Consider the following 27728-nt stretch of genomic DNA (forward strand, 5'->3'; position numbering starts at 1 on the left):
AAGAAGGAATTTCAGAAGGGGGAATCACACAAAACCCCGACGGAAAATTCACGTCCAATCAAGAATTTCCATGCAAGAGACAAGGAGTTCACGTATCGCCCAGGCATTACTTGTTACGCTTGTGGAGAAGAAGGGCACTATGCCAAGCAGTGCCCCAAACCAAGGAACTCAACCCCGAAGCTCAATAATGGTGGCAATAATTCAGCGCCAAAGCGAAGCAATTTCAACCCCAATAACAACCACCGGAAGGGTCATCTGAACCACGTGACACGAGAGGAAGCACAGAACGCTCCAGATATCGTACTCGGTACGTACCCCGTCAACACAATACCTGCCATGGTTTTGTTTGATTCTGGAGCTTCTCACTCATTCATTTCGAAGAGTTTTGCTTTGCAAAATAATTTTTCGATGGTTCCCTTGGAAAAATCAATGATCATCAAGTCCCCTGGGATTAAGCAAGTGACCCAGAGTTACTGTCAAGGTGTGGTTATTGAATTTGAAGGATTGAAGTTTTACGCCAACCTTATTGTATTGGAAAGCAACGGGCTGGATGTCATCCTAGGGATGGACTGGTTAACCACCAACAAAGGTTGTATTGACTGCTTCAACCGGACCGTGATTCTCACACACCATCATGGGAAGAAAATAAAAGTTTCAGCCAAAGAGAGACAAATACCTCGGCAACCGAGATTAAACAAGGTGGACGTTTCTGAGCTAAACAAGGTTCCAGTAGTATGTGAATTCCCAGACGTATTTCCAGAAGAACTACCAGGCATGCCACCGGACCGAGAGATAGAATTCAGCATTGAGCTAGCACCCGGAACCACTCCCATTTACAAGAAACCATACAGAATGGCACCATCCGAATTGGTGGAATTAAAGAAGCAAATAAAAGAATTATTGGAGAAAGGATACATTCGAGCCAGTTCCTCACCTTGGGGTTCTCCAATTTTATTTGCCAAGAAAAAGGATGGAACACTGAGATTGTGCATTGATTATCGAGCTCTCAACATGGTCACAATCAAGAACAAATACCCAATGCCCCGAATAAATGATTTATTTGATCAGCTCGCACAGGCCAAAGTCTTCTCAAAAATTGACTTGAGATCAGGATACCACCAATTAAAAGTGCGAACAGAAGATATTCCCAAGACTGCCTTCACTTCCAGATATGGGCTGTATGAGTTCACAGTGATGCCATTCGGGCTAACCAACGCCCCCGCATATTTTGTTCACCTCATGAACAAAGTATTTATGAAGTATATGGACAAGTTTGTTGTGGTATTCATCGATGATATTCTGATATACTCCAAGACACCAGAAGAGCATGCCGAGCATCTCAGGATTGTACTCGGAGAACTCAGGAAACATCAATTGTAGGCCAAATTCAGCAAATGTGAATTTTGGCTAAGGCAGGTGGGTTTTCTGGGCCACGTGCTAAGCCAAGAAGGTATTGGAGTAGACCCGGAAAAATTCAAGGCTGTACTTGGCTGGAAACCACCAGCTAACGTAACGGACGTACGGAGTTTCTTGGGGATGGCAGGCTATTATCGGAGATTTATTGAAGGATTCTCCACTATAGCAAAGCCCATGACACAATTGCTCAAGAAAGGCAAGAAGTTTGAATGGACAGAAGCATGTGAGAAAAGCTTCCAAGAGCTAAAAAGCAAATTAAAAATGGCACCAGTACTAATTGTGCCAGACATACACAAGAATTTTGAGGTATATTGTGACGCATCCCGGAAAGGCCTCGGATGTGTGTTGATGCAAGAAGGCAAAGTAGTTGCGTATGTCTCCAGACAACTTCGCAAGCATGAGGAGAATTATCCCACTCATGACTTGGAATTAGCAGCGGTCATCCATGCACTCAAGGAATGGAGACACTTCCTACTTGGAAATCGTTGTGAGATATACACAGACCATAAGAGCCTTAAGTATATTTTCACACAGCCGGAACTAAATTTACGGCAACGACGCTGGTTAGGGTTGGTGAAGGATTATGATGTTGGAATCCACTATCATCCCGGAAAAGCAAATGTTGTGGCAGATGCACTTAGTCGGAATCCCAGCACGGACGACAACAGTATACCAAAGTTGAGGCCAGAATTTCAACAGGAATTTGCCAGACTCAATCTAATAATGGTTACTGAAGGCACTATGTTGAATTTAGAAATACAGCCTACCCTGATAGAAAAGATCAAGGAAGCCCAGCACGGACACCCCAGCATTGAGGGCATAAAAAGGAAAGTGAGTTTGGGAAGAGCCTCAGAATTCAACATAGATGAGCAAGGAATATTGTGGTACGGAGAGAGACTTTGTGTACCAAATATCAAGGACCTCAAGCAACAGATTTTGGCTGAAAGTCACACAGCTCCGTATTCAATCCACCCTGGAGGGACAAAAATGTACAAAGACCTTCAGGAAAATTTTTGGTGGCACGGTATGAAGAGAGATATAGCCACGTTCATTGCATGATGTGACTCTTGTCAACGTATCAAGGCCGAACACCAGAAACCAGCCGGGCTATTACAACCAAACAAGATACCCGAGTGGAAGTGGGACGAGATTGGAATGGACTTTATCGTTGGCTGCCATGGTCACGACACGGAAACGATGCCATATGGGTCATAACCGACAGATTAACCAAAGTGGCACATTTTATTCCGGTGAAGACAACTTACACCACTCAGAGACTGGCCAGACTTTATCTTGCCCGTATCATCTGCCTACATGGAGTCCCAAAGACTATCATCTCCGATAGAGGCACACAGTTCGTCTCTAGATTCTGAGATCACCTACAACAGGCACTGGGAACCCAACTAGCATTCAGTACCGCATACCATCCCCAGACTGATGGGCAGATTGAACGCGTAAACCAAATCCTAGAAGACATGCTGAGAGCCTGTGTCCTCACCTATGGAACCAGTTGGGAAGAAAGTTTGCCATATGCAGAGTTCGCATACAACAACAGTTATCAAGCCAGCTTGCAAATGGCACCCTTCGAAGCTCTGTATGGAAGAAGATGCCGTACCCTGCTAAATTGGTCAGAGACCGGAGACAGCCATATCCTCGGCCTAGATATGCTCAAGGAGGCCGAGGAGAAAGTTAAAACCATTAGAGATCGACTCAAAACAGCTCAAAGTCGGCAGAAGAGTTATTACGATCGAAAGCATCGGGAAATCAGTTTTGAACCCAGAGAATTGGTATACCTAAGAGTTTCTCCTATGAAGGGTCTGCAGCGATTCAGGATTAAGGGAAAGCTAGCACCAAGATTCATCGGACCATTTTACATAGTGGCCCGAAGAGGCACGGTAGCCTACCAGCTAGACCTACCCGGAGATTTATCTGGTATCCACAACGTGTTCCACATCTCGCAGTTGAGAAAGTACGTGAGCAACCCAGAGAAGCAAGTATCACATGAAAATATTGACGTGCAACCAGACCTCTCCTACCGGGAGCACCCATTAAAAATATTAGAAGAGTCTGAAAGGAGGACCCAACAGAAAACCATCAAATTTTTCAGAGTTCAGTGGAGCAACCACACCGAGAATGAAGCAACTTGGGAGAGAGAGGATTTCCTTCGGACAGAGCACCCACACCTGCTTAAGGATCAGCTGAAATCTCGGGGACGAGATTTTTCCTAAGGGGGTAGGTGCTGTGACACTCCAAAAATTTTGTGGTTTTGTTTTCAGAAAGAGCCTTGCTTGGTTTGAAGAAGGTCATTTAAACCCTTCTTAAAAACTCTCTTCTGAGTTTGCCCTCTCAAAAATCTTTTCTTGGATTTAGTTTCTTTTAAAAAGAAAACCTTTGTTTTTGGGCTTTCATTTGATTTTGATCCATTCTTGTTTACCATGCCTCTTATGGTAAAACTCCCCCAAAAACCCCTCCTCCCACTTAGGTACAACCCAAACATTCTGTCCAAACTAATAAAATCCATTTTTGGATTTTATTCCAATTATTTCTCTTCCCAAAATAATTCTGTCTTTTCTTTTGAGCCTAGGTGATTTGCAAAGCAAGTACCCTAATACATTTGATTTTTGACCTCAACTCAACACCTCTGGATAGTCCTTTGTACCCACAACCTAGGACCATCTTGATCCACTCTTCTTCTTTTCAAATATTTCAAATTTCACTCTCTGCAAGTTTGGACCAGATTTGCCAAATTTGGTGAAATTCATATCTACACTTCTCCAAAAATTCCACCAAAATTCAGGCAACCTCTAGTTGCAATGAGAGACCTCTCCACCAAAAACCAGCTCAAGGAAAAATCCCTACATGCCAGAATCATTCTGTCGAACACTTGGCATGCACTGTTTTTGTTCATATTCAGTAATTCAGAGTTTCAGTGTCGTTTCCCCGACAGAACTTCAGTCACATGCCCACTGTGCGTTTGGCTCGATGCTCGCAGCCCCTCCCTCTTATCCGGAGCTCCACACGCGCGCTTGGCGCCTTCCTGGTGTCGGTGGCGCCCTGGCCCACCTGCGCCGGCGTGCTTTGCGGCGGCAGAACCACCGTAACGGCCAACAGGGGGCAACACCGCGGCAGGACGCCGTTTGGCACCACCCAACCCTCCTGGTAGCTCCGCGTGGCCATCTCCTTGCCAGCGCACGCATGCAGCACCATCACCGTGGCCTGGCACGCGCAGAGCGCGTTCTTTGCCGCCGACGGGTCGTGCTGCTGTTCTGTCGAGGGCAGGCCGTAACCCTCCCTCCCGTGCTGAGTTGGACCCTGAAATGGCACCACTGCTCCACCTAGGCGATGCTCAAGCTCCTAAGCCGACCGTCCCGTCACAGCACCCCGTAATCACCTGCCGGACTTATCCGTTCATGGCAACCGCCTCGGGCCGGCTATAAATAGCACCCCCCAAGCTTGCCCTCGCACCCGCACAACTCCACCACCTCACTAGACCCCGCCTAGCCACTGGGAGAGCCTCGAGGGGCCTTCTTCTTCGACTCCGGCCACCTCCGTCCGACTCGGGCTTCGGCAACATTCTCTTCAGTGAGAACTCCTCCGCCGCCCTGCTCTTGCCCGTAGCCTCGTACCACCTCCAGTAGGCTAACCCCCACTTCAATTTGAACACCGCAGCTCCCTCCGGCGAGATCCACGACTGCCCGAACCGCCATCCGCCGGAGCAAGGGCCGCCATCGACACAGTGCTCGCCGGCGACCACCACCACCACCCACAGACGCGGAAAGGTGCACTGATCACGAAGGTAACCCCCGATCCCCCTGCCTCGCCATGGATCGCCGTCGGAGACCACCGCACCTCTCGGGCGCCGTCGCGCCCTGTTTTCCCCCGTTTGAAATTTCAAACCTGACAAGTGGAGCCCGCCTGTCAGCCTCACAGCCGTTTCTTTTAAACGAACCGTTTTCTGGACTTTTCCGCAGAGCCCCCTGGAAACTTTCTGTTTCATTACAGATGGGTCCTTGGACCAAAACTCTTATAACTTTTAAACAGAAAATGATATTTGATTGATTCTTTTTCTGTCATCTTTATTTTTCTTTCTAGTCTTTTGTCATATTTATTTGAAAAATATTTGGAACACTTTTCAGTACACTCACGGTATTTACGTTACGTACGTATTTTTCTTATACCGTAGATTCCGGAGGAAGCGACGGAGCCGCAAACTTCACACAGTTAAACTCCGACTACTCCGAACCAGGCAAGCATGTTTGAACTCTTGATATGATGAGTGGTTGTTGCATGTTTGCATTTTAGTATAGTCATGGCATGTTTATGAACATTTCTTTGAATGTTATATTTCATGCACATAGGTGGAAAGTAAGTTTCGGAAAGCATTATGTTGTTGGATACATATTTGCATGGCCATGTGATGGCATGAGGATGGGTAAGATGGCAGTGTTGTGACATGCCAGTCTTATGCCAGATTATTTGACTTCCGTGTCATCATGAATCAAATCACATTTTTATTCATTTACTTCCTGCACTACCACATGTTTTCCGAAAGGAATATGGCTTAGTAAGTTGCAAACCATTTTCCTGGTACACACCAAATAGAGAGGCCGGGATGAGGGTTCCATGGCCCTGGATTAAAGCCCGTCATCCGGTCAGGGGGCATGGGTGTTTCCGGTTGGGACCGAGAGGGGGGCACCCCTTAGAGCGCGCGTATAGAAATTTGATCCCATGCTATTCGAGGTTGTGGCCTCCCCGTCTCAAAGTTTTTCTTGGACGTTGTCCAAGGTGATTCCTGGCATCGTGAGGTGAAACGGGTGTGTACTAGTTAAATGTGTTTCTACCGAAATACCGTAAACGGAACTAGTCCTTCGTGACTACGGAAATCCGTTGGTTGTGGTCAGTTCATACAAACTCTACAGAGTCTCAAATCCTTTAAATCATCTTGTACTTTTCCAAGTACTGTACTCATCTTATCTTGTTAGATATCAGCCTCAGTGACAAATCTCCGGTGGACAACATGTGTGATAAATCTGGTTAAAAGATTTTTTTCTTGTGGATGGACTAATCTTGTTATTTACATTTATCGTAAGCCCTGTCTGTGATGTCGCTCAGACGTCCGACGGTGGCAAACTTGTATTTACATTTATTGTAAGCCCTGTCTGTGACGTCGCTCAGATGTCCGACGATGGCATTTCTTTTGTAAGCCCTGTCTGTGATGTCGCCCAGATGTCCGACGGTGGCATTTCTTTTGTTAGCCCTGTCTGTGACGTCGCCCAGATGTCCGGCGGTGGCATTTCTTTTGTAAGCCCTTTCTGTGACGTCGCTCAGATGTCCGACTGTGGCACTTCTTTTATAAGCCCTGTCTGTGATGTCGCTCAGATATCTGACAACGGTATTTCTTTTAAGCCCTTTATGTGGTGCCGTTAAGACGCCCGACTGCGGCATTTCTTTTAAGCCCTTTATGTGGTGTCGCTAAGATGCCCGACTGCGGCATTTCTTTTAAGCCCTTTATGTGGTGTCTCTTAGACACCCGACTGCGGCATGAATTTTATTTGTTTACCTTTCGAGGCGTCGCTCCAGACACCCGATCGGTTTTCAGTTATTCATTCTATTTATCAAGTCATGCAATAATATTATTGTTGAGATGAGCATCATTATTCATATTCATGACGCATTCATGCATTCATTGATTATATCTTTTGTCCGAACTGTCTTGCGAGTACTTTCAAAGTACTCACCTGGCTTGTTGATTTGGCTAGATGTTGATGAAGGCGATCTCATGGATGAAGAGTTTGATAGCGAGTCCGACGCCTAGAGGAGTCCCAGTCAGTCCCATGCGATCCTGTTTTGGTCATTGTATTATCCGCTTCCGCAACCCCAGAAATAAATTCATCGAGCCTCACCTCGATGCTCGATGAGCTGCCAGTTAGGAGTCAAGTTATCCACCACTTTTTACCTCGAGCTAGTAGCATGCCACCACATCCCTGTGTTATAACCGCCCTTATGTAAGATATTGGCGAGTTTTGTAATAGATTGTTGAGCAGCCTCAGCTCAACCCTGTAATATATTTAATGCTACTGGTCCTCTGTTCATCAAGTTTTTGTCTACCAGTGAGGATGACTTTTCCTATACTGGGATTTAAAGATTGATTTTCTCAATAATCATCTATTGAAAAAGTCGGTCGTGACATCCCCCTGGGCAGCCACCCCTCCTCGCTGTGAGCGGCCGTGGCGGAGTAGTACGGAAGGGACATCTTTCCCTTCTTGGACGCCCCAGCCTCCCCCTCCGGGGCGGCTTTTCTCTTTTTCTCCTCCCCAGTGCAGGGAGGTAGAGTTTCTTCTTGCTTCCCCCCGCCTCCGCAGGAGGAACCTGTCTCGTCGTCGTCGGACGACGTGGGTATGATGGCCTTGCGCCGAGGGCCTTTTCCGGCCCCCTAGTCTGCCTCCCCGGGCCCCTCATCCTTTCCGGATGGGGCATCTTCTTCTTCTTCTTCCTCCCCTTTGTGGAAGGAGTGTGCCTCGTCGTCTTCGGACGAGGCTTCTGGCACAACCTTTTGCCGGAGACCCTTTCGGGTCCCCGGGGCCTTCTTTTCGGCCTTCTTCTCCGGCACCTTGTATGGTGCCGGGACCAGCGTCTCCGTCAGGAGAGCATCAGCTGGGCCTTCTGGCAGCGGTGCCGGACAGTAAACCTGCTCCGCTGTCTCCACATAATCCTGAACAAATATGCATAACTACTTAAGGCTCCCCCATGAATATATTGGGAAGAACCGAATTCGATGGTAGTCTGAGAACTCACCTGACTAGGAGGCTGCGCAGCATGAAGCCCGCGGTCCTCGGATGTGGGAGGAGGTACTTTGGAGGCCTTGAACAACACCTTCCATGCGCCTTTGTGCGTCATGTCGTAGAGCTTCCAGAGCGTCTGGTGTTCGGCCGGGACGAACTCCCACAGATTGAATGCCCGCCTTTGGCAGGGCAGAATCCGGCGAACAAGCATGACCTGGATCACGTTGACAACCTTGATGTTCTTGTCCTTCATGCTTTTGATGCAGGTCTGGAGTCCGGTCAGCTCCGTAGATTCGCCCCAGGACAGGCCCTTCTTTTCCCAGGAGGTGAGCCGCATGGGGGCTCTGGATCGGAACTCGGGGGCCGCTGCCCAGTTGGCACCGCGCGTGAAAGATCGTGGATGTCGCCTAGAGGGGGGGTGAATAGGCGCTTTAAAATAATTACGGTTAAGGCTTAAACAAATGCGGAATAAACCTAGCGGTTAATTTGTCAAGCACAAAACCTAAAACAACTAGGCTCACCTATGTGCACCAACAACTTATGATAAGCAACATAAGCAACTATGTGATAGCAAGATATATGACAAAGAACAATATGGCTATCACAAAGTAAAGTGCATAAGTAAAGGGCTCGGGTAGGAGATAACCGAGGCACACGGAGACGATAATGTATCCCGAAGTTCACACCCTTGCGGATGCTAATCTCCATTTGGAGCAGTGTGGAGGCACAATGCTCCCCAAGAAGCCACTAGGGCCACCATAATCTCCTCACGCCCTCGCACAATGCAAGATGTCGTGAATCCACTAAGGGACCCTTGAGGGCGGTCACCGAACCCGTTCAAATGGCGACCCTTGGGGGCGGTCACCGAACCCGTACACTTTGGCAACCTTGGGGGCGGTCACCGGTACCCGTCAAATTGCTCAGGGCAATCTCCACAACCTAATTGGAGACCCCGACCCTTGCCTGGAGCTTTACACCACAATGATTGAGCTCTGAACACCACCAACCGTCTAGGGCGCCCAAGCACCCAAGAGGAACAAGCTCAAGGGTACCAAGCACCCAAGAGTAATAAGCTTCTCAACTTGTAACTTCCACGTATCACCATGGAGAACTCAAACCGATGCACCAAATGCAATGGCAAGGGCACACGGAGTGCCCAAGTCCTTCTCTCTCAAATCCCACCGAAGCAACTAATGCTAGGGAGGAAAATGAGAGGAAGAACAAGAAGGAGAACACCAAGAACTCCAAGAACTAGATCCAAGGGGTTCCCCTCACATAGGGGAGAAAGTGATTGGTGGAAATGTGGATCTAGATCTCCTCTCTCTTTCCCCTCAAAAACTAGCAAGAATCCATGGAGGGATTGAGAGTTAGCAAGCTCGAAGAAGGTCAACAATGGGGGAAGAACACGAGCTCAAAGGATAAGGTTCAAAGGGGAGGAAGACCCCCTTTTATAGGAGGGGGAAAATCCAACCGTTATGTGCTCAGCCCGCACACGAGCGGTACTACCGCTCCACGAGCAGTACTACCGCTCGGGCGGAAGAAGCAGGGAAAAGGAGCAGCAAAACATGAACCTTGGGGCGGTAGTACCGCTTATAAGCGGTACTACCGCTCACCCCAGCGGTACTACGCTGGAGGAGCAGAACACGGGTCCAAAAGAGGCAGGGTAGAGAAGAGTACGGCGGCAGTAATGCAGTAGCGGTACTACCGCCCGATCGGAGCGGTACTACCGCTTATAGGTGGTACTACCACCCAATCGGGGCGGTACTACCGCTTATAGGCGGAACTGCCGTGCCTTACTGCCGTGCAACTATTGCTAAACCCGACACGAAAAGAGCAAGACCCAAAATCAAGGCGGTAGTAGAGCGCTACTGCCGCTTGACGCTACAAGCGGTACTACCGCTGCCACCACAGTACTACTGCAGGGAGAAAATAGAACTGCCATAACTTCTTCATATGAGCTCCGAATTGAGCAAACTCAAGCTTGTTGGATACAAGACAACGAGTAGCATGTGAACTCCGTTATAGTAAGAAGAGGCATGGAGGTATGCCTAAGATATAGAGGAGTGAACACTCCATCAGAGAAGAACCGGCAGAACCTCCAACATCGAAAACATCATAGAAGATGCATGTGAACTCCGTTTTCGATGAACTCGAGCTTGTCATCAAGATTACCATAAGCTCCAAATCTCACAAGGAGAAGAACCAAACAAGAACCAATAAAGATGATGCAAGGATGCAATGGTTTGAGCTCTCTACAAACGATACGATCAAGCAACTCATCGAGAGCCCCCCTTGATAGTACGGCAATCGATCCTAAAACCCGGTCTCCCAACTACGACCATGAGACCGGTAAAATAGAAAACCTATCAAGGGCAAACCTTTGCTTTGCACAAAGTCCACTTGAGCTAGATGATGACGATCTTGACTCCCTCAAGTTGGACCACCTTTCTTGATTGCGTTGGCGCGATGAAGACTAGATGATTGCTCCCCCATAGTCCACTATGGGTGAGCCACTCTTCGGCTCATCTTCACAAGTCCATTGATACCACAATGGACGGCATGCTTCAATCACTTTATCTCTTCATGATGCATCACTTGAACTTGCACACCGCATCCTATCCCCACAAAGAACTCTCACGAAGATCATGGGTTAGTACACAAAGCATAATTGACAATGCTTACCATACCATGGGATCACTTGATCCCTCTCGGTACATCTTCTACGCTTTGTGTGTTGATCAACTTGATTCACTCTTTGACTTAGTCTTGATCAACCTCTCACAAGACCAATATTTTAGGTAATTCCTTGAATAGCACCTTGGTCGACACAAACTCTCCTTGAAACCAACATATGTACTCCAAGAAAAGCCTATGGACAAAAACTTCAAATATAGCTCAAGGCAACCATTAGTCCATAGAGATTGCCATCAATTACCAAAACCAAACATGGGGGCACCGCATGTTCTTTCAGCGCGGCTCGGTGATGTAGAACCACCCCGATTGCCACCCTTTTATGGTGTCCGCAAAGGAACCGTCTAGCCAGGTGACGTTAGGCATCTTTCCCACCATGGACCCTCCGCACTCCGCTTGCTGGCCGCTTACAATCTTCGGCTTCACGCAGAAGGTTTGCAGCCACAGGCCGAAGTGAGGCCGGATGCAGAGGAAGGCCTCGCATACGGCGATGAACGCCGAGATGTTGAGGACGAAATTCGGGGCTAGATCATGGAAATCTTGCCCGTAGTAGAACATGAGACCACGGACGAAGGGATGGAGTGGAAATCCCAGTCCACGGATGAAGTGGGCGACAAATACGACCCTCTCGTGGGGTCCTGGGGTTGGAATGACCTGCCCGGCGTCCGGTAGCCGGTGCACTATGTCTGCGGCCAAGTATCCGGCCGCCCTAAGATTTGTGATGTGCTCCTCCTTGACGGTGGAAGCCACCCACTTGCCTCCCGCTCCGGACATGTTTAGCTGTGCGGAGAAGACTTGGGCTTGGGCACTGGAGCTCGAGGGGGCAAGAGTGGGCAAAGGAGGAAGAAGGCGTGTGCGAAAATGGGGAAATCTTATCCCTTTATAGAGGCACCGAAAGTGGTGCGCCTCCCCACTTGCCCGTTGGGAATCACTTGCTTCCCAAGCGCCACGATTGATGGCGTGGTGAGATTACCCATACCCGTATTAATGAGAATCCCGTGATAAGGGGACACGATCTCTGCTTTGACAAGACGTGTCAAGGAAACCGCCTCGCAATATGCGTTGTGGCTGGTTGTAGTAAAATGGTTCGAATAATGTCCAGACTGTAATGACACGTCGCGTTGTCTAAAAAGTTGTCAGCGGATTGCATTTGTGAAATATCATTCTCTCTACGGTGGCATGTGAAGATCATTTTGTGGATCCGGACACGATTCAAGTGTTCGATAATTACTTAGGAGTATTCGGAGAAGGAACCCGCCCTGCAATGCCGAAGACAAGACTGCGCGCCAGACTCGTCGTCATTGAAGCCTGGTTCAGGGGCTACTGAGGGAGTCCTAGATTAGGGGGTATCCGGACAACCAGACTGTCTACATCATCCGGACTATACAAGCGTGAAAAAAAGATACAAGACTCAAGACTTCGGCCCGTGTCCGGATGGGACTCTCCTTTGCGTGGAAGAGACAGGTTTGGCGATCCGGATATTGTGTTTCCTTCCTTGTAACCGACTCCATGTAAACCCTAGCCCTCTCCGGTGTCTATATAAACCGGAGAGGTTGGTCCTTAGAAGGCCGATCACAATTACAATCATACCATCATAGGATAGCTCTTAGGGTTTAGCCTCTACGATCTCGTGGTAGATCCACTCTTGTACTACCCATATCTTCAATATTAATCAAGCAGGAAGTAGGGTTTTACCTCCATCGAGAGGGCCTGAACCTGGGTAAACATCTGTGTCCCTTGCTTCCTGTTACCATCAGCCTAGACGCAAACATCGACACCCCCTACCCGAGATCCGCCGGTTTTGACACCGACAATGACACCCAGACATTTTGAGTATATGTTAATTGACAAAACTATTCTTCTCCATTTTACAACTATAGAACTTACTGGAGACTTCATATCTCTCAATCCGGGCATTTGCTTGAAATATTAACTTCAACTCCTGGAACATTTCATATGCTCCATAACGTTCAAAACGTCGTAGAAGTCCCGGTTCTAAGCCGTAAAGCATGGTGCACTGAACTATCGAGTAGTCATCAGCTTTCCCCTGCCAGGCGTCCATAACATCTAGCGTTGCTCCTGCAGCGGGTCTTGCACCTAGCGGTGCTTCCAGGATGTAATTCTTCTGTGCAGCAATGAGGATAATCCTCAAGTTATGGACCCAGTTCGTGTAGTTGCTACCATCATCCTTCAACTTAGCTTTCTCTAGGAACGCATTAAAATTCAAAGGAACAGTAGCACAGGCCATTGATCTACAACAACATAGACATGCAGAATACTATCAGGAACTAAGTTCGTGATAAATTAAAGTTCAATTAATCATATTACTTAAGAAGTCCACTTAGATAGACATCCCTCTAATCATCTAAGTGACCATGTGATCCAAATCAACTAAACCATGTTCGATCATCACGTGAGATGGAGTAGTTTTCAATGGTGAACATCACTACATTGATCATATCTACTATATAATTCATGCTCGACCTTTCGGTCTCAATGTTTTGAGGCCATATCTGCATATGCTAGGCTCTTCAAGTTTAACCCGAGTATTCTGCGTGTGCAAAACTGGCTTGCACCCGTTGTATATGAACGTAGAGCTTGTCACACCCGATCATCACGTGGTGTCTCGGCACGACGAACTGTCGCAACGGTGCATACTCAGGGAGAACACTTATACCTTGAAATTTAGTGAGAGATCATCTTATAATGCTACCGCCGAACTAAGCAAAATAAGATGCATAAAGGATAAACATCACATGCAATAAATATAAGTGATATGATATGGCCATCGTCATCTTGTGCCTTTGATCTCCATCTCCAAAGCACCGTCATGATCACCATCGTCACCGGCTTGACACCTTGATCTCCATCGAAGCATTGTTGTCATCTCGCCAACTATTGCTATCACGACTATCGCTACCGCTTAGTGATAAAGTAAAGAAATTACATGGCGATTGCATTTCATACAATAAAGCGACAACCATAAGGCTCCTGCCAGTTGCTGATAACTGTTACAAAACATGATCATCTCATACAACAATTTATATATCATCACGTCTTGACCATATCACATCACAACATTGTTGGGGAACGCAGTAATTTCAAAAAAATTCCTACAATCACGCAAGATCTATCTAGGCGATGCATAGCAACGAGAGGGGAGAGTGTTATCTACGTACCCTCGTAGACCGAAAGCGGAAGCGTTATGACAACGCGGTTGATGTAGTCGTACGTCTTCACGATCCGATCAATCCTAGCACCGAACGTACGACACCTCCATGATCTGCACATGTTCAGCTCGGTGACATCCCACGAACTCTAGATCCATCTGAGGTTGAGGGAGATCGAGTTTCGTCAGCACGACGGCATGATGATGGTGTTGATGAAGTTACCGATGCAGGGCTTCGCCTAAGCACTACAACGATATGACCGAGGTGGAAATCTATGGACGGGGGCACCGCACACGGCTAAACAGTCAACTTGTGTGTCTATGGGGTGCCCCCTCCCCCGTATATAAAGGAGTGGAGGAGGGAAGGGCCGGCTCCTCTCTATGGCGCGCCCAAGGGGGGGAGTCCTACTCCAAGTAGGAGTAAGTTTTCCCCCTTCCCTAGTTGGAAAAGGAGAAGAAGGAAGAGGGGGAAGGAGAGAAGGAAAGGGGGTTGGCCCCCCTCCCAATTCGGATTGGGATTGGGGGGGCACCTTGGCTACCTAATCCTCTCTTCCACCATGGCCAATTAAGGCCCATTAACTCCCCGGGGGGTTCCGGTAACCTCCCGGTACTCCGAAAAATGCCTGAACTCATCCGAAAACTTTCCGGTATCCAAACATAGCCTTGCTAAATATCGATCTTTATGTCTCGACCATTTCGAGACTCCTCGTCATGTCCGTGATCACATCCAAGACTCCGGACAACCTTCGGTACATCAAAACACATAAACTCATAATACCGATCGTCAATGAATGTTAAGCATGCTGACCCTACGGGTTCGAGAACTATATAGACATGACCGAGACTCACTTCCGATAAATAACCAATAGCGGAACCTGGATGCTCATATAGGTTCCTACATATTCTATGAAGATCTTTATCGGTCAAACCGTATAACAACATACGTTGTTCCCTTTGTCATCGGTATGTTACTTGCCCAAGATTCGATCGTCGGTATCTCAATACCTAGTTCAATCTCATTACCGACAAGTCTCTTTACTCGTTCCATAATGCATCATCCCACAACTAACTCATTAGTCACATTGCTTGCAAGGCTTATAGTAATGTGCATTACCGAGAGGGCCCAGAGATACCTCTCCGAAACACGGAGTGACAAATCCTTGTCTCGATCTATTCCAACCCAACAAACACCATCGGAGACACCTATAGAGCATCTTTATAATCACCCAGTTACGTTGTGATGTTTGATATCACACTAAGTGTTCCTCCGGTATTCGGGAGTTGCATAATCTCATAGTCATAGGACCATGTATAAGTCATGAAGAAAGCAATGGCAATAAACTAAACGATCATAGTGCTAAGCTAATGGATGGGTCAAATCAATCACATCATTATCTAATGATGTGATCACGTTCATCAAATGACAACACATGTCCATGGCTAGGAAACTTAACCATCTTTGATTAACGAGCTAGTCAATGTAGAGGCATACTAGTGACACTCTGTTTGTCTATGTAGTCACACATGTATTAAGTTTCCGGTTAATACAATTCTTGCATGAATAATAAACATTTATCATGATATAAGGAAATATAAATAACAAATTTATTATTGCCTCTAGGGCATATTTCCTTCAGTCTCCCACTTGAACTAGAGTCAATAATCAAGATTACGTTGTAATGATTCTAACACCCATGGAGTCTTGGTGCTGATCATGTTTTGCTCGTGAGAGAGGCTTAGTCAACGGGTTTGCAACATTCAGATCCGTGTGTTTCTTGCAAATCTCTTTGTCTCCTTCCGACACTTGATGATGGATGGAATTGAAGCGTCTCTTGATGTGCTTGGTTCTCTTGTGAAATCTGGATTCCTTCGCCAAGGCAATTGCTCCAGTATTGTCACAAAAGATTTTCACTGGACCCGATGCACTAGGTATGACACCTAGATCGGATATGAACTCCTTCATCTAGACTCCTGTACGTGCTGCTTCCGAAGTAGCTATGTATTCCGCTTCACACGTAGATCCCGCCACAATGCTCTACTTAGAACTGCACCAACTGACAGCTCCACCGTTCAATATAAAGACGTATCCGGTTGGCAACTTAGAGTCATCTAGATCAGTGTCAAAGCTTGCATCGACATAACCTTTTGCGATGAGCTCTTTATCACCTCCATAAACGAGAAACATATCCTTAGTCCTTTTCAGGTATTTCAGGATGTTCTTGACCGCTGTCCAGTGATCCACTCCTAGATTACTTTGGTACCTCCCTACTATACTTATAGCAAGGCACACATCAGGTCTGGTACACAACATTTGAAGGAAATATGCCCTAGAGGAAATAATAAAGTTGTTATTTATATTTCCTTATATCATGATAAATGTTTATTATTCATGCTAGAATTGTATTAACCGGAAACTTAGTACATGTGTGAATACATAGACAAACAGAGTATGCCTCTACTTAACTAGCTCGTTGAATCAAAGATGGTTAAGTTTCCTAGCCATAGACATGACTTGTCATTTGATTAATGGGATCACATTATTAGAGAATGATGTGATTGACTTGACCCATTCCATTAGCTTAGCACTTGATCATTTAGTATATTGCTATTGCTTTCTTCATGACTTATACATGTTCCTATGACTATGAGATTATGCAACTCCCGAATACCGGAGGAACACTTTGTGTGCTACCAAACGTCACAAGTAACTGTGTGATTATAAAGGTGCTCTACATGTGTCTCAGATAGTACTTGTTGAGTTGGCATAGATCGAGATTAGGATTTGTCACTCCAATTATCGGAGAGGTATCTCTGGGCCCTCTTGGTAATGTGCATCACTATAAGCCTTGCAAGCAATGTAACTAATGAGTTAGTTGCGGGATGATGCATTATAGAATGAGTAAAGAGACTTGCCGGTAATGAGATTGAACTAGGTATTGAGAGACCGACGATCGAATCTCGGGCAAGTAACATACCGATGACAAAGGGAACAACGTATGTTGTTATGCGGTTTGACTGATAAAGATCTTCGTAGAATATGTAGGAACCAATATGAGCATCCAGGTTCCACTATTGGTTATTGACTAGGGATGAGTCTCGGTCATGTCTACATAGTTCTCGAACCCGTAGGGTCCGCACGCTTAACATTCGGTGACGATCGGTATTATGAGTTTATGTGTTTTGATGTACCGAAGATAGTTCGGAGTCCCGGATATGATCATGGACATGACGAGGAGTCCCGAAATGGTCAAGGCATAAATATTGATATATTGGAAGCCTATATTTGGACTTCGGAATAGTTCCGAGTGAAATCGGGATTTTACCGGAGTACCGGGAGGTTACCAGAACCCCACGGTAAGTGTATGGGCCTTATTGGGCCATAGTGGAGAGAGAGAGAGAGGAGACTAGGGCAGGCCGCGCGCCCCCTCTCCCTCTGGTCTGAATTGGACTTGGAGGGGGGCGGCGCCCCCCTTTCCGTCCTCCCTCTCCCCCCTTCCTTCTATCCTAGTCCAACTAGGGAAGGGGGGGGAATCCTACTCCCGGTGGGAGTAGGACTCCTCCAGGGCGCGCCATAGGAGGGCCGGCCCTCCCCCTCCTCCACTCCTTTATATACGGGGGAGGGGGGCACCCCCTAGACACACAAGTTGATCATTGATCTCTTAGCCGTGTGCGGTGCCCCCCTCCACCATAATCCACCTCGGTCATATCGCAGTGGTGCTTAGGCAAAGCCCTACGTCGGTAGCTTCATCATCACCGTCATCACGCCGTCGTGCTGACGGAACTCTCCCTCGAAGCTCTACTGGATCCTTAGTTCGTGGGACGTCACCGAGCTGAACGTGTGCAGATCGCGGAGGTGCCATACGTTCGGTACTAGGATCGGTCGATCATGAAGACGTACGACTACATCAACCGTGTTGTCATAACGCTTCCGCTTTCGGTCTACGAGGGTACGTGGACAACACTCTCCCTTCTCGTTGCTATGCATCACCATGATCTTGCGTGTGCGTAGGAAATTTTATGAAATTACTACGCTACCCAACAGTGGCATCCGAGCCAGGTTTATGCATAGATGTTATATGCACGAGTAGAACACAAGTGAGTTGTGGACGATACAAGTCATACTGCTTACTAGCATGTCATACTTTGATTCAGCGGTATTGTTGGATGAAGCGGCCCGAACCAACATTACGCGTACGCTTACGCGAGACTGGTTCTACCGACGTGCTTCGCACACGGGTGGCTGGCGGGTGTCAGTTTCTCCAACTTTAGTTGAATCGAGTGTGGCTACGCCCGGTCCTTGTTGAAGGTTAAAACAACACATACTTGACGAAATATCGTTGTGGTTTTGATGCTTAGGTAAGAATGGTTCTTTCTCAGCCCGTAGCAGCCACGTAAAACTTGCAACAACAAAGTAGAGGACGTCTAACTTGTTTTTGCAGGGCTTGTTGTGATGTGATATGGTCAAGACGTGATGAGATATAAATTGCTGTTTGAAATGATCATGTTTTGTTAAAGTTATCAGCAACTGGCAGGAGCCTTATGGTTGTCTCTTTATTGCATAAGATGCAAGTGCCATGTAATTGCTTTACTTTATCGCTATGCGATAGCAATAGTTGCAAAAGCAATAGCTGGTGAGACGGCCATGTGACGACACGTTGATAAAAGATCAAGATGATGGAGATCATGGTGTCATGCCGGTAACACTGGAGATCATGATAGTACTTTGGAGATGGAGATCAAAAGCACAAGATGATGATGGCCATATCATGTCACATATTTTGATTGCATGTGATGTTTATCTTTTATACATCTTATTTTGCTTAGTTCGGCGATAGCTTTATAAGATGACCCCTCACTAAATTTCAAGGTATAAGTGTTCTCCCTGAGTATGCACCGTTGCGACAGTTCTTCTTGCTGAGACACCACGTGATGATCGGGTGTGATAAGCTTTACATTCACATACAACGGGTGCAAGCCAGTTTTGCACACGTAGAATACTCGGGCTAAACTTGACGAGCCTAGCATATGCAGATATGGCCTCAGAACACTGGAGACCGAAAGGTCGAGCATGAATCATATAGTAGATATGATCAACTTAGTGATGTTCACCATTGAAAACTACTCCATCTCACGTGATGATCGGACATGGTTTAGCTGATATGGATCACATGATCACTTAGATGATTAGAGGGATGTCTATCTAAGTGGGAGTTCTTAAGTAACATGATTAATTGAACTTTAATTTATCATGAACTTAGTCCTGGTAGGATTAGCATATCTATGTTGTAGATCAATAGCTCGCGTTTAGCTCCCCTGTTTTATTTTTGATTTGTTCCTAGAGAAAACTAAGTTGAAAAATATTAGTAGCAATGATGAGGATTGGATCCGTAATCTGAGGATTATCCTCATTGCTGCACAGAAGAATTATGTCCTTGATGCACCGCTAGGTGACGGACCTATTGCAGGAGCATATGCAGACGTTATGAACGTTTGGCAAAGCTCGGTATGATGACTACTTGATAGTTTAGTGCACTATGCTTTACGACTTAGAACCGGGACTTCAAAAATGTTTTGAACGCCACGGAGCATATAAGATGTTCCAAGAGTTGAAATTGGTATTTCATACTCATGCCCATGTAAATAGGTATGAGACCTTTGACAGTACTTTGCCAACAAGATGGAGGAGAATAGCTCAACCAGTGAGCATATGCTCAAATTGTCTAGGTATTAAAATGGCTTGAATCAAGTGGGAGTTAATCCTCCAGATAAGATAGTAATTAACAAAGTTCTCTAGTCACTATCACCAAGTTACTAGAACTTCGTGATGAACTATAATATGCAAGGGATAATGAAAACAATTCCCAAGCTCTCCGCGATGCTAAAATCGGCGAAGGTAGAAATCAAGAAAAGCATCAAGTGTTGATGGTTAACAAGACCACTATATTCAAGAAAAGGGCAAAGGGATAGAAAGGGAACTTCAAGAAGAATGACAAACAAGTTGTCACTCCCGTGAAGAAGCCCAAAGCTAGACCCAAGCCTGAAACTGAGTGCTTCTACTACAAAGGAAATGGTCACTGGAAGTGGAACTGCCCTGGATACTTGGCGGATAAGAAGGATGGCATAGTGAACAAAGGTATATTGGACATACATGTTATTGATGTGTACTTTAATAGTGTTTATAGCAACCCCTCGGTATTTGATACTGGTTCAATTGCTAAGAGTAGTAACTCGAAACGGGGGTTGCAAAATGAACAGAGACTAGCTAAGGGTGAAGTGACGATGTGTGTTGGAAGTGGTTCCAAGATTGATATGATCATCATCGCACACTCCTTATACTTTCGGGATTAGTGTTGAACCTAAATAAATGTTATTTGGTGTTTGCGTTAAGCATGAATATGATTTGATCATGTTTATTTCAATACGGTTATTCATTTAAAGTCAGAGAATAATTGTTGTTCTGTTTACATGAATAAAACCTTCAATGGTCATACACCCAAGGTGAATGGTTTATTGAATCTCGATAGTAGTGATACACATATTCATAATATTGAAGCCAAAAGATGCAAACTTAATAATGATAGTGCAACTTATTTGTGGCACTGCCGTTTAGGTCATATTGGTGTAAAGCGCATGAAGAAAGTCCAAGCTGATGGGCTTTTGGAATCACTTGATTATGAATCAGTTGATGCTTGCGAACCATGCCTCATGGGCAATATGACTAAGACTCCATTCTCCGGAACAATGGAGCGAGCAATAGACTTGTTGGAAATAATACATACTGATGTATGCAGTCCGATGAGTGTTGAGACTAGCGACAGGTATCGTTACTTTCTGACCTTCACAGATGATTTGAGCAGATATGGGTATATCTACTTGATGAAACATAAATCTGAAACATTTGAAAAGTTCAAATAATTTCAGAGTGAAGTGGAAAATCATCGTAACAAGAAAATAAAGTTTCTACGATCTGATCGTGTAGGAGAATATTTGAGTTACGACTTTGGTCTTCATTTCAAACAATGCAGAATAGTTTCGCAACTCACGCCACCCGGAACACCACAGTGTAATGGTGTGTCCGAACATCGTAATAGTACTTTACTAGATATGGTGCGATCTATGATGTCTCTTACTGATTTACCGCTATCGTTTTGGGGTTATGCTTTAGAGACGGCTGCATTCACGTTAAATAGGGCACCATCTAAATCCGTTGAGACGACACCTTATGAACTGTGGTTTGGCAAGAAACCAAAGTTATCATTTCTTAAAGTTTGGGGCTGCGATACTTATGTGAAAAAGCTTCAACCTGATAAGCTCGAACCCAAATCGGAGAAATGTGTCTTCATAGGATACCCAAAGGAGACAGTTGGGTACACCTTCTATCACAGATCCGAAAGCAAGGCATTCGTTGCTAAGAATGGATCCTTTCTAGAGAAGGAGATTCTCTCCAAAGAAGTGAGTGGGAGGAAAGTAGAACTTGATGAGGTAATTGTACCTACTCCCTTATTGGAAAGTAGTTCATCACAGAAATCGGTTCCTGTGACTCATACACCAATTAGTGAGGAGGCTAATGATGATGATCATGTAACTTCAAATCAAGTTACTACCGAACCTCGTAGGTCAACCAGAGTAAGATCCGCACCAGAGTGGTACAGTAATCCTGTTTTGGAGGTCATGTTACTTGACCATGACGAACCTACGAACTATGAGGAAGCAATGATGAGCCCAGATTCCGCAAAGTGGCTTGAGGCCATGAAATCTGAGATGGGATCCATGTATGAGAACAAAGTGTGGACTTTGGTTGACTTGCCCGATGATCGGCAAGCCATCGAGAATAAATGGACTGACGCTGAAGGTAATGTTACTGTCTACAAAGCTCGACTTGTTGCGAAAGGTTTTCGACAAGTTCAAGGAGTTGACTACGATGAGACTTTCTCACCCGTAGCGATGCTTAAGTTCTTCTGAATCATGTTAGCAATTTCCGCATTTTATGATTATGAAATTTGGCAAATGGATGTAAAGACTGCATTCCTAAATGGATTTCTGGAAGAAGAATTGTATATGATACAACCTGAAGGTTTTATCGATCCAAATTATGCTAACATAGTGTGCAAGCTCCAGCGATCCATCTATGGATTGGTGCAAGCATCTCGGAGTTGGAATAAACGTTTTGATAGTGTGATCAAAGCATATGGTTTTATACAGACTTTTGGAGAAGCCTGTATTTACAAGAAAGTGAGTGGGAGCTCTGTAGCATTTCTAATATTATATGTGGATGATATATTGTTGATTGGAAATGATATAGAATTTTGGATAGCATAAAAGGATACTTGAATAAGAGTTTTTCAATGAAAGACCTCGGTGAAGCTGCTTACATATTGAGCATCAAGATCTATAGAGATAGATCAAGACGCTTGATAAGTTTTTCAATGAGTACGTACCTTGACAAGATTTTGAAGTAGTTCAAAATGGAACAGTCAAAGAAGGAGTTCTTGCCTGTGTTACAAGGTGTGAAATTGAGTAAGACTCGAAACCCGACCACGGCAAAAGATAGAAAGAGAATGAAAGTCATTCCCTATGCCTCAGCCATAGGTTCTATAAAGTATGACATGCTGTGTACCAGATCTATTGTATACCCTACACTGAGTTTGGCAAGGGAGTACAATAGTGATTTAGGAGTAGATCACTGAACAACGGTCAAAATTATCCTTAGTGAAATAAGGATATGTTTCTCGATTATGGAGGTGACAAAAGGTTCGTCGTAAAGGGTTATGTTGATGCAAGTTTTGACATTGATCCAGATGACTCTAAATCTCAATCTGGATACATATAAAAAGTGGGAGCAATTAGCTAAAGTAGCTCCGTGCAGAGCATTGTAGACATGGAAATTTGCAAAATACATACGGATCTGAATTTGGCAGACCCGTTGACTAAACTTCTCTCACAAGCAAAACATGATCACACCTTAGTAATCTTTGGGTGTTAATCACATGGCGATGTGAACTAGATTACTGACTCTAGTAAACCCTTTGAGTGTTGGCTACATGGCGATGTGAACTATGGATATTAATCACATGGTGATGTGAACTATTGGTGTTAAATCACATGGCGATGTGAACTAGATTATTGACTCTAGTGCAAGTGGGAGACTGAAGGAAATATGCCCTAGAGGAAATAATAAAGTTGTTATTTATATTTCCTTATATCATGATAAATGTTTATTATTCATGCTAGAATTGTATTAACCGGAAACTTAGTACATGTGTGAATACATAGACAAACAGAGTATGCATCTACTTAACTAGCTCGTTGAATCAAAGATGGTTAAGTTTCCTAGCCATAGACATGACTTGTCATTTGATTAACGGGATCACATCATTAGAGAATGATGTGATTGACTTGACCCATTCCGTTAGCTTAGCACTTGATCATTTAGTATATTGCTATTGCTTTCTTCATGACTTATACATGTTCCTATGACTACGAGATTATGCAACTCTCGAATACCGGAGGAACACTTTGTGTGCTACCAAACGTCACAACGTAACTGGCACTACAGGAATCAGCTACTTTGTCGTCCGCCACGGCGGACGACAAAGGTCTTTGCCGTCCGCCACGGACGGCAACAGGCTCCGGCAAAGTAAGGTCTAGTAAAGAGCTACTTTGCCGTCTGCTTTTGGTGGCTGACGGCAAAAAGGCCTTTGCCGTCAGCAGCGGACGGCAAAGAACACACACGGCAAAAATTTCACTGTTTGTCCGTTAGGTGGCTAACGGCAGTCTTTGCCGTCCGCGGCTGACGGCAAAGAAGCAAAGGTCTTTGCCGTCTGCCAGCAGATGGCAAAGTTTTTGCTTCTTTGTCGTCTGCCAACAGATGGCAAAGTGTCCAAAGTGTCCAGATGCACAGACAGCAAATCTCCTTCTTTGCCATCTCTGTCATTGATTTACAGTATGTTCAGCAATTCATATTCATATGTATAGCGCATGCATATATCACAAATATCAACACAGACCACAGGAAAATAAGACAAGATCATCCATAAAAACATATATATCATACGTCCTGTATCACAAAGTAAGACGAGATCACACAAGTGTCGACAAATAAGATCACAAAGGTTGGCCTCCACATAACACAAAACTTAGGTGAGCATCATGGGATCTAGCAGCAACAAGCACCTAACCTACTGGATGGACACTACAGTCCAGACCCAACACCACAAGCACACTACATACTGATTTGCGACTGCGCCGGTGATGCAACCACCACAACCAAAATTAAAAAGGCAAGGGAGGTGGGTGGTCCAGGTTGTTGTCTCCATGCCGCCTATGTTTTCCATCTCGAAATGCCAATAGGTCTAGGTTGTGGTCATCAGCCTTCTTCATGCCATCAGCATGATCACCATTGCCTCCCGCACCCCTTCATCATCAGACTGATTTGCTGCTACTGCTCGTCCTCCTACTCCGTCTGCATGGACAAGAGCAAGTTAGTTGAATGGCATGCACGATAAAACTGCAAGGCATATATATTCATCTAGATTAATTCTACTAAGTACAGATTTTGCATGGATGGGTTTGACTTCAACAGAGACTGAAAGAAGATCATCTTCCCCTCCCAATCCAAAACCTGCAGTACAAATACAACTCTAAGAGAAGGAACTGTGGTACAACAAGAGGCGCTCCAAATCGAACTAAATCTCAGTTTCTTTATTTATCTAAGAAACATCACAACCATAACTTCTGCCAAGCAAGCAGTTATCATACTATCAGCTAAAGAAAAACAAAGGAAGATCACGTGTCACTTTCAGGGAAAACATCAGAAGTAGATGATAGGCAAAAGTAGATGATCATCAAATTCCATCACACTCCACAGTGAATAATGCTACTACTATTGATAGCAAGGACTAACTATTCCCACTACCTGGATGCAACGTCCTTCATTTTGCAAACAAAAAAAGAGCACATTATCCAATTCCTTCACATACATAAATGAACAGCAGCAACCAAATTCAACGGTACTACCAAAATCAAATATATTATATTATTAAAATGATAGAAAACGAACGGAGGAGATTCAATATTACTAAAACGATAGAAAACGAAAGGAGGAGATTCAAAATTACAAAGTTATGATAAATGAACGGCAGTGATTCATTGACCTCAACTTGATGGCGGCGTAAGGGCGTACAGAGTCCACACGCCCAACGACACGGCCAGCTTATAGGCAAAAGTAATCACATGGCCAGCTTAAGAAAAAGGAGTCCATAGTCCATACGCCACCTTCCAATGGCAAGCCAGGCTAGCGTATAGTCAATTAGTACACGAGCATGTTATTTCATCTCCACGGCACTACGCACATAATAATAGCAATAATATTAAAATAAGTCTAAAAAACATGCATAACGGGAGTATATTCGAAGACATGCACCATAATTAAATGTACAAGTCTATCATCCGACACGTACAATAATATATGGATGCAAACTCCATCATGTACATGAAAAGAAAGTTCAGCTGGATTACGAATCAGTCACGTATATAAACAATATCCAGTCAAAAAGGAAGGTCCAGTAAAAAAAACTAACATTCGGACTAGGAGCGACACATCAAACCATCAACGTATATCAACAAAAAGCTATATGGAGGCAGCAATGTCGAAACCTATAAAAACAGAGGATCCACCAAATACTAAATAAAAATAAATTTACTTTTTCACTGGCACCTTAGTTGTTAAGTACATATGCTAAAAGTAAAAGAAACTGATTTCATTTTTTGTGGAAAAAAGAACTGATTGCAACCAAAGATTCTAAATAGAAGAAGGTATGTCATAAAAATGCTAAGGATAAAGGAAATTGACTGCGTGACATTGGTGCTAGATAGATTAGTGTATGTAATAAAATGTTAATCTTCTTTTTTGTGGGCGAATACAATTTTAATCTTCATCGCAACTTACCATCAAATATTTATTCATATTACGAAGTTTGCAATTTTCTACCAGCATATTTATTCACTAAACAGCAAGCACAGATTGGGTTTGAAGCAGTCAACTTACATATACTCCCATGGACTGAATAAAGGGCACCTCATATTTGGTTTGAGAATGTCAATATTTCCAAGTAACTCTAGCAAGATGAACAAAGCCAGTCAATCATACATCAGCAGCCATTTGCCAATTTATTGAACTAATAATGAGCACAGAGAAACTAAGAGCAGTTCATATCCCACTACATATATGCGGCAATTGCGTTGGTTTGCTGGTTTGCTGACGGCCACGCCAAACAAAGAGCTGATTGAACAGCTCATGTCACATCTAATATCAGAGAAAGCGCATAACCACTGCGATGCTTGTTGCTGAGCTGGTGACGAGTGCTCAGAGACGAGGCTAACGAGCCTCCAATTCGCAGCGAATTTAACACTCACTTCACCTCCTGTGACCTGTCGCGGTGATCAATGAAAGGCAAAACAAAGCGGGTTTCTAAAATAATTCAGTTAACAGAATCGCTAGATCATCTACTAATTCATGTGTGACTGACTTGCTAGTACTATACTACACGATGGGAAAGAGGTCCCAAATTCAGTGTGAGATGAGCTTACGAATTCAGTTAACAATGAACCTGAATCTATGCCTATGTCTGAAGGGAAAGAAGAAGGTTGGGGCTTTGAGGATGGAGGGAGGGAGGGACTGACAGGGCGATCCAGAAGGCGCCGACGAGAGGGACGGTGCCCCAGAGCAGGCCGCAGGCGAGCCTCACCGCCTGCCAGATCCAATGCACCGCGTCCAGCAGCTGGTCCTGCATACCAAAACCCAGACACCGAACCAATCAGAACCTCACGGAGTCACTCGGGGACACGCCGGCGTCGGCGGCGGCAGTGGTGGCACACATACCTTGTCCAAGTACGCGTCGGGGTGGAGGTACCGGATGGGGTTCACCTTGGCCTCGATGCGGTCGCCGAGGCGGGCGGGCTTGAGGTGGTTGATGTAGAGCTGCACGCCAGCCACCCTCCGGTACCCCGACGCCATGTACCCGCCGATGCTCGCCGTCGACTCTGCCATCAGCGCCGAGATGCCGCCATTGAGAATCTTGAAGGGCTGCGACCATCCTGACCACGCCGACGTCGCTGTGCCCGCAGCAACAGCAGCTCGACGCCGCTGGGGCCTCCTCGCGGTGCACCACCACCAGTGCCTGGGCGTGGCTTTCCTGGGCGAGGAGAGAAACCGGTCAGTGGAGATGGTGAGCGGGGAGAGGTGACCTCGGGGAGGAGAGCTAGGTGGGGAACCGCGGGGTTTGCCGGAATCTGGCAGCGGCGTGGGATGGAGAAAGGGGATCGAGGAAGACGGGAGAGATGGGATCCAACGTGGTTGTGTGTGCGTGGGTTGGGCGTGGGTGTGTGTGCATCGTGGATAGGGCTCGGGGCTGTGTGGGTCGTGGGTGGGTGTGTGCCAAGTCATCGATCCGTGTCCATGGATGCGTTTATTCTTTGTCGTCTGCTGGGGGCGAGGGCGGCCGTTAGACACGTTAGATTATTTTCTTTGCCATCCGCTTTCGGACTCTTTGCCGTCTGCAAAAATAATATCCGTTAGATCGTTCTCGTTAGTGGGCCACCCATCATCTTTGCCGTCCGCTAGCAGACGACAACGATTCTATGCCGTCAGCTAGCTGACGGCAAAGAGCAGG

The 27728-nt window shown here is 45.5% G+C and overlaps 1 protein-coding gene across 11 annotated transcripts; it reads right to left on the reverse strand.

Annotated features, from left to right (window-relative positions):
• Window positions 1-24069: 24069 nt before the first annotated feature.
• Window positions 24070-27479, reverse strand: LOC119336628. Of its 11 annotated transcripts, none has more exons than XR_005162693.1 (6): window positions 27331-27479; window positions 26939-27251; window positions 26740-26843; window positions 26105-26174; window positions 25212-25351; window positions 24070-24679 (listed from the first exon to the last, which is right to left on the reverse strand). XR_005162693.1 is itself a non-coding variant. In XM_037608677.1 (4 exons), exons 1-3 carry the CDS (start codon window positions 27447-27449, stop codon window positions 26136-26138), a joined length of 471 nt encoding a protein of 156 aa, XP_037464574.1. In that variant the 5' UTR covers window positions 27450-27479; the 3' UTR covers window positions 24070-24520; window positions 26105-26135. The 11 variants fall into 11 exon arrangements, 3 of the variants coding, with proteins under 3 accessions (XP_037464574.1, XP_037464573.1, XP_037464572.1); XR_005162692.1 differs by having other exon boundaries at window positions 25212-25401; XR_005162691.1 differs by having other exon boundaries at window positions 25212-25401; window positions 26105-26487.
• Window positions 27480-27728: the final 249 nt, after the last annotated feature.

The sequence above is a fragment of the Triticum dicoccoides genome, chromosome 7B (genome assembly GCF_002162155.2).
Source record: "Triticum dicoccoides isolate Atlit2015 ecotype Zavitan chromosome 7B, WEW_v2.0, whole genome shotgun sequence".
In the NCBI taxonomy this organism is placed as follows: Eukaryota; Viridiplantae; Streptophyta; class Magnoliopsida; order Poales; family Poaceae; genus Triticum; species Triticum dicoccoides.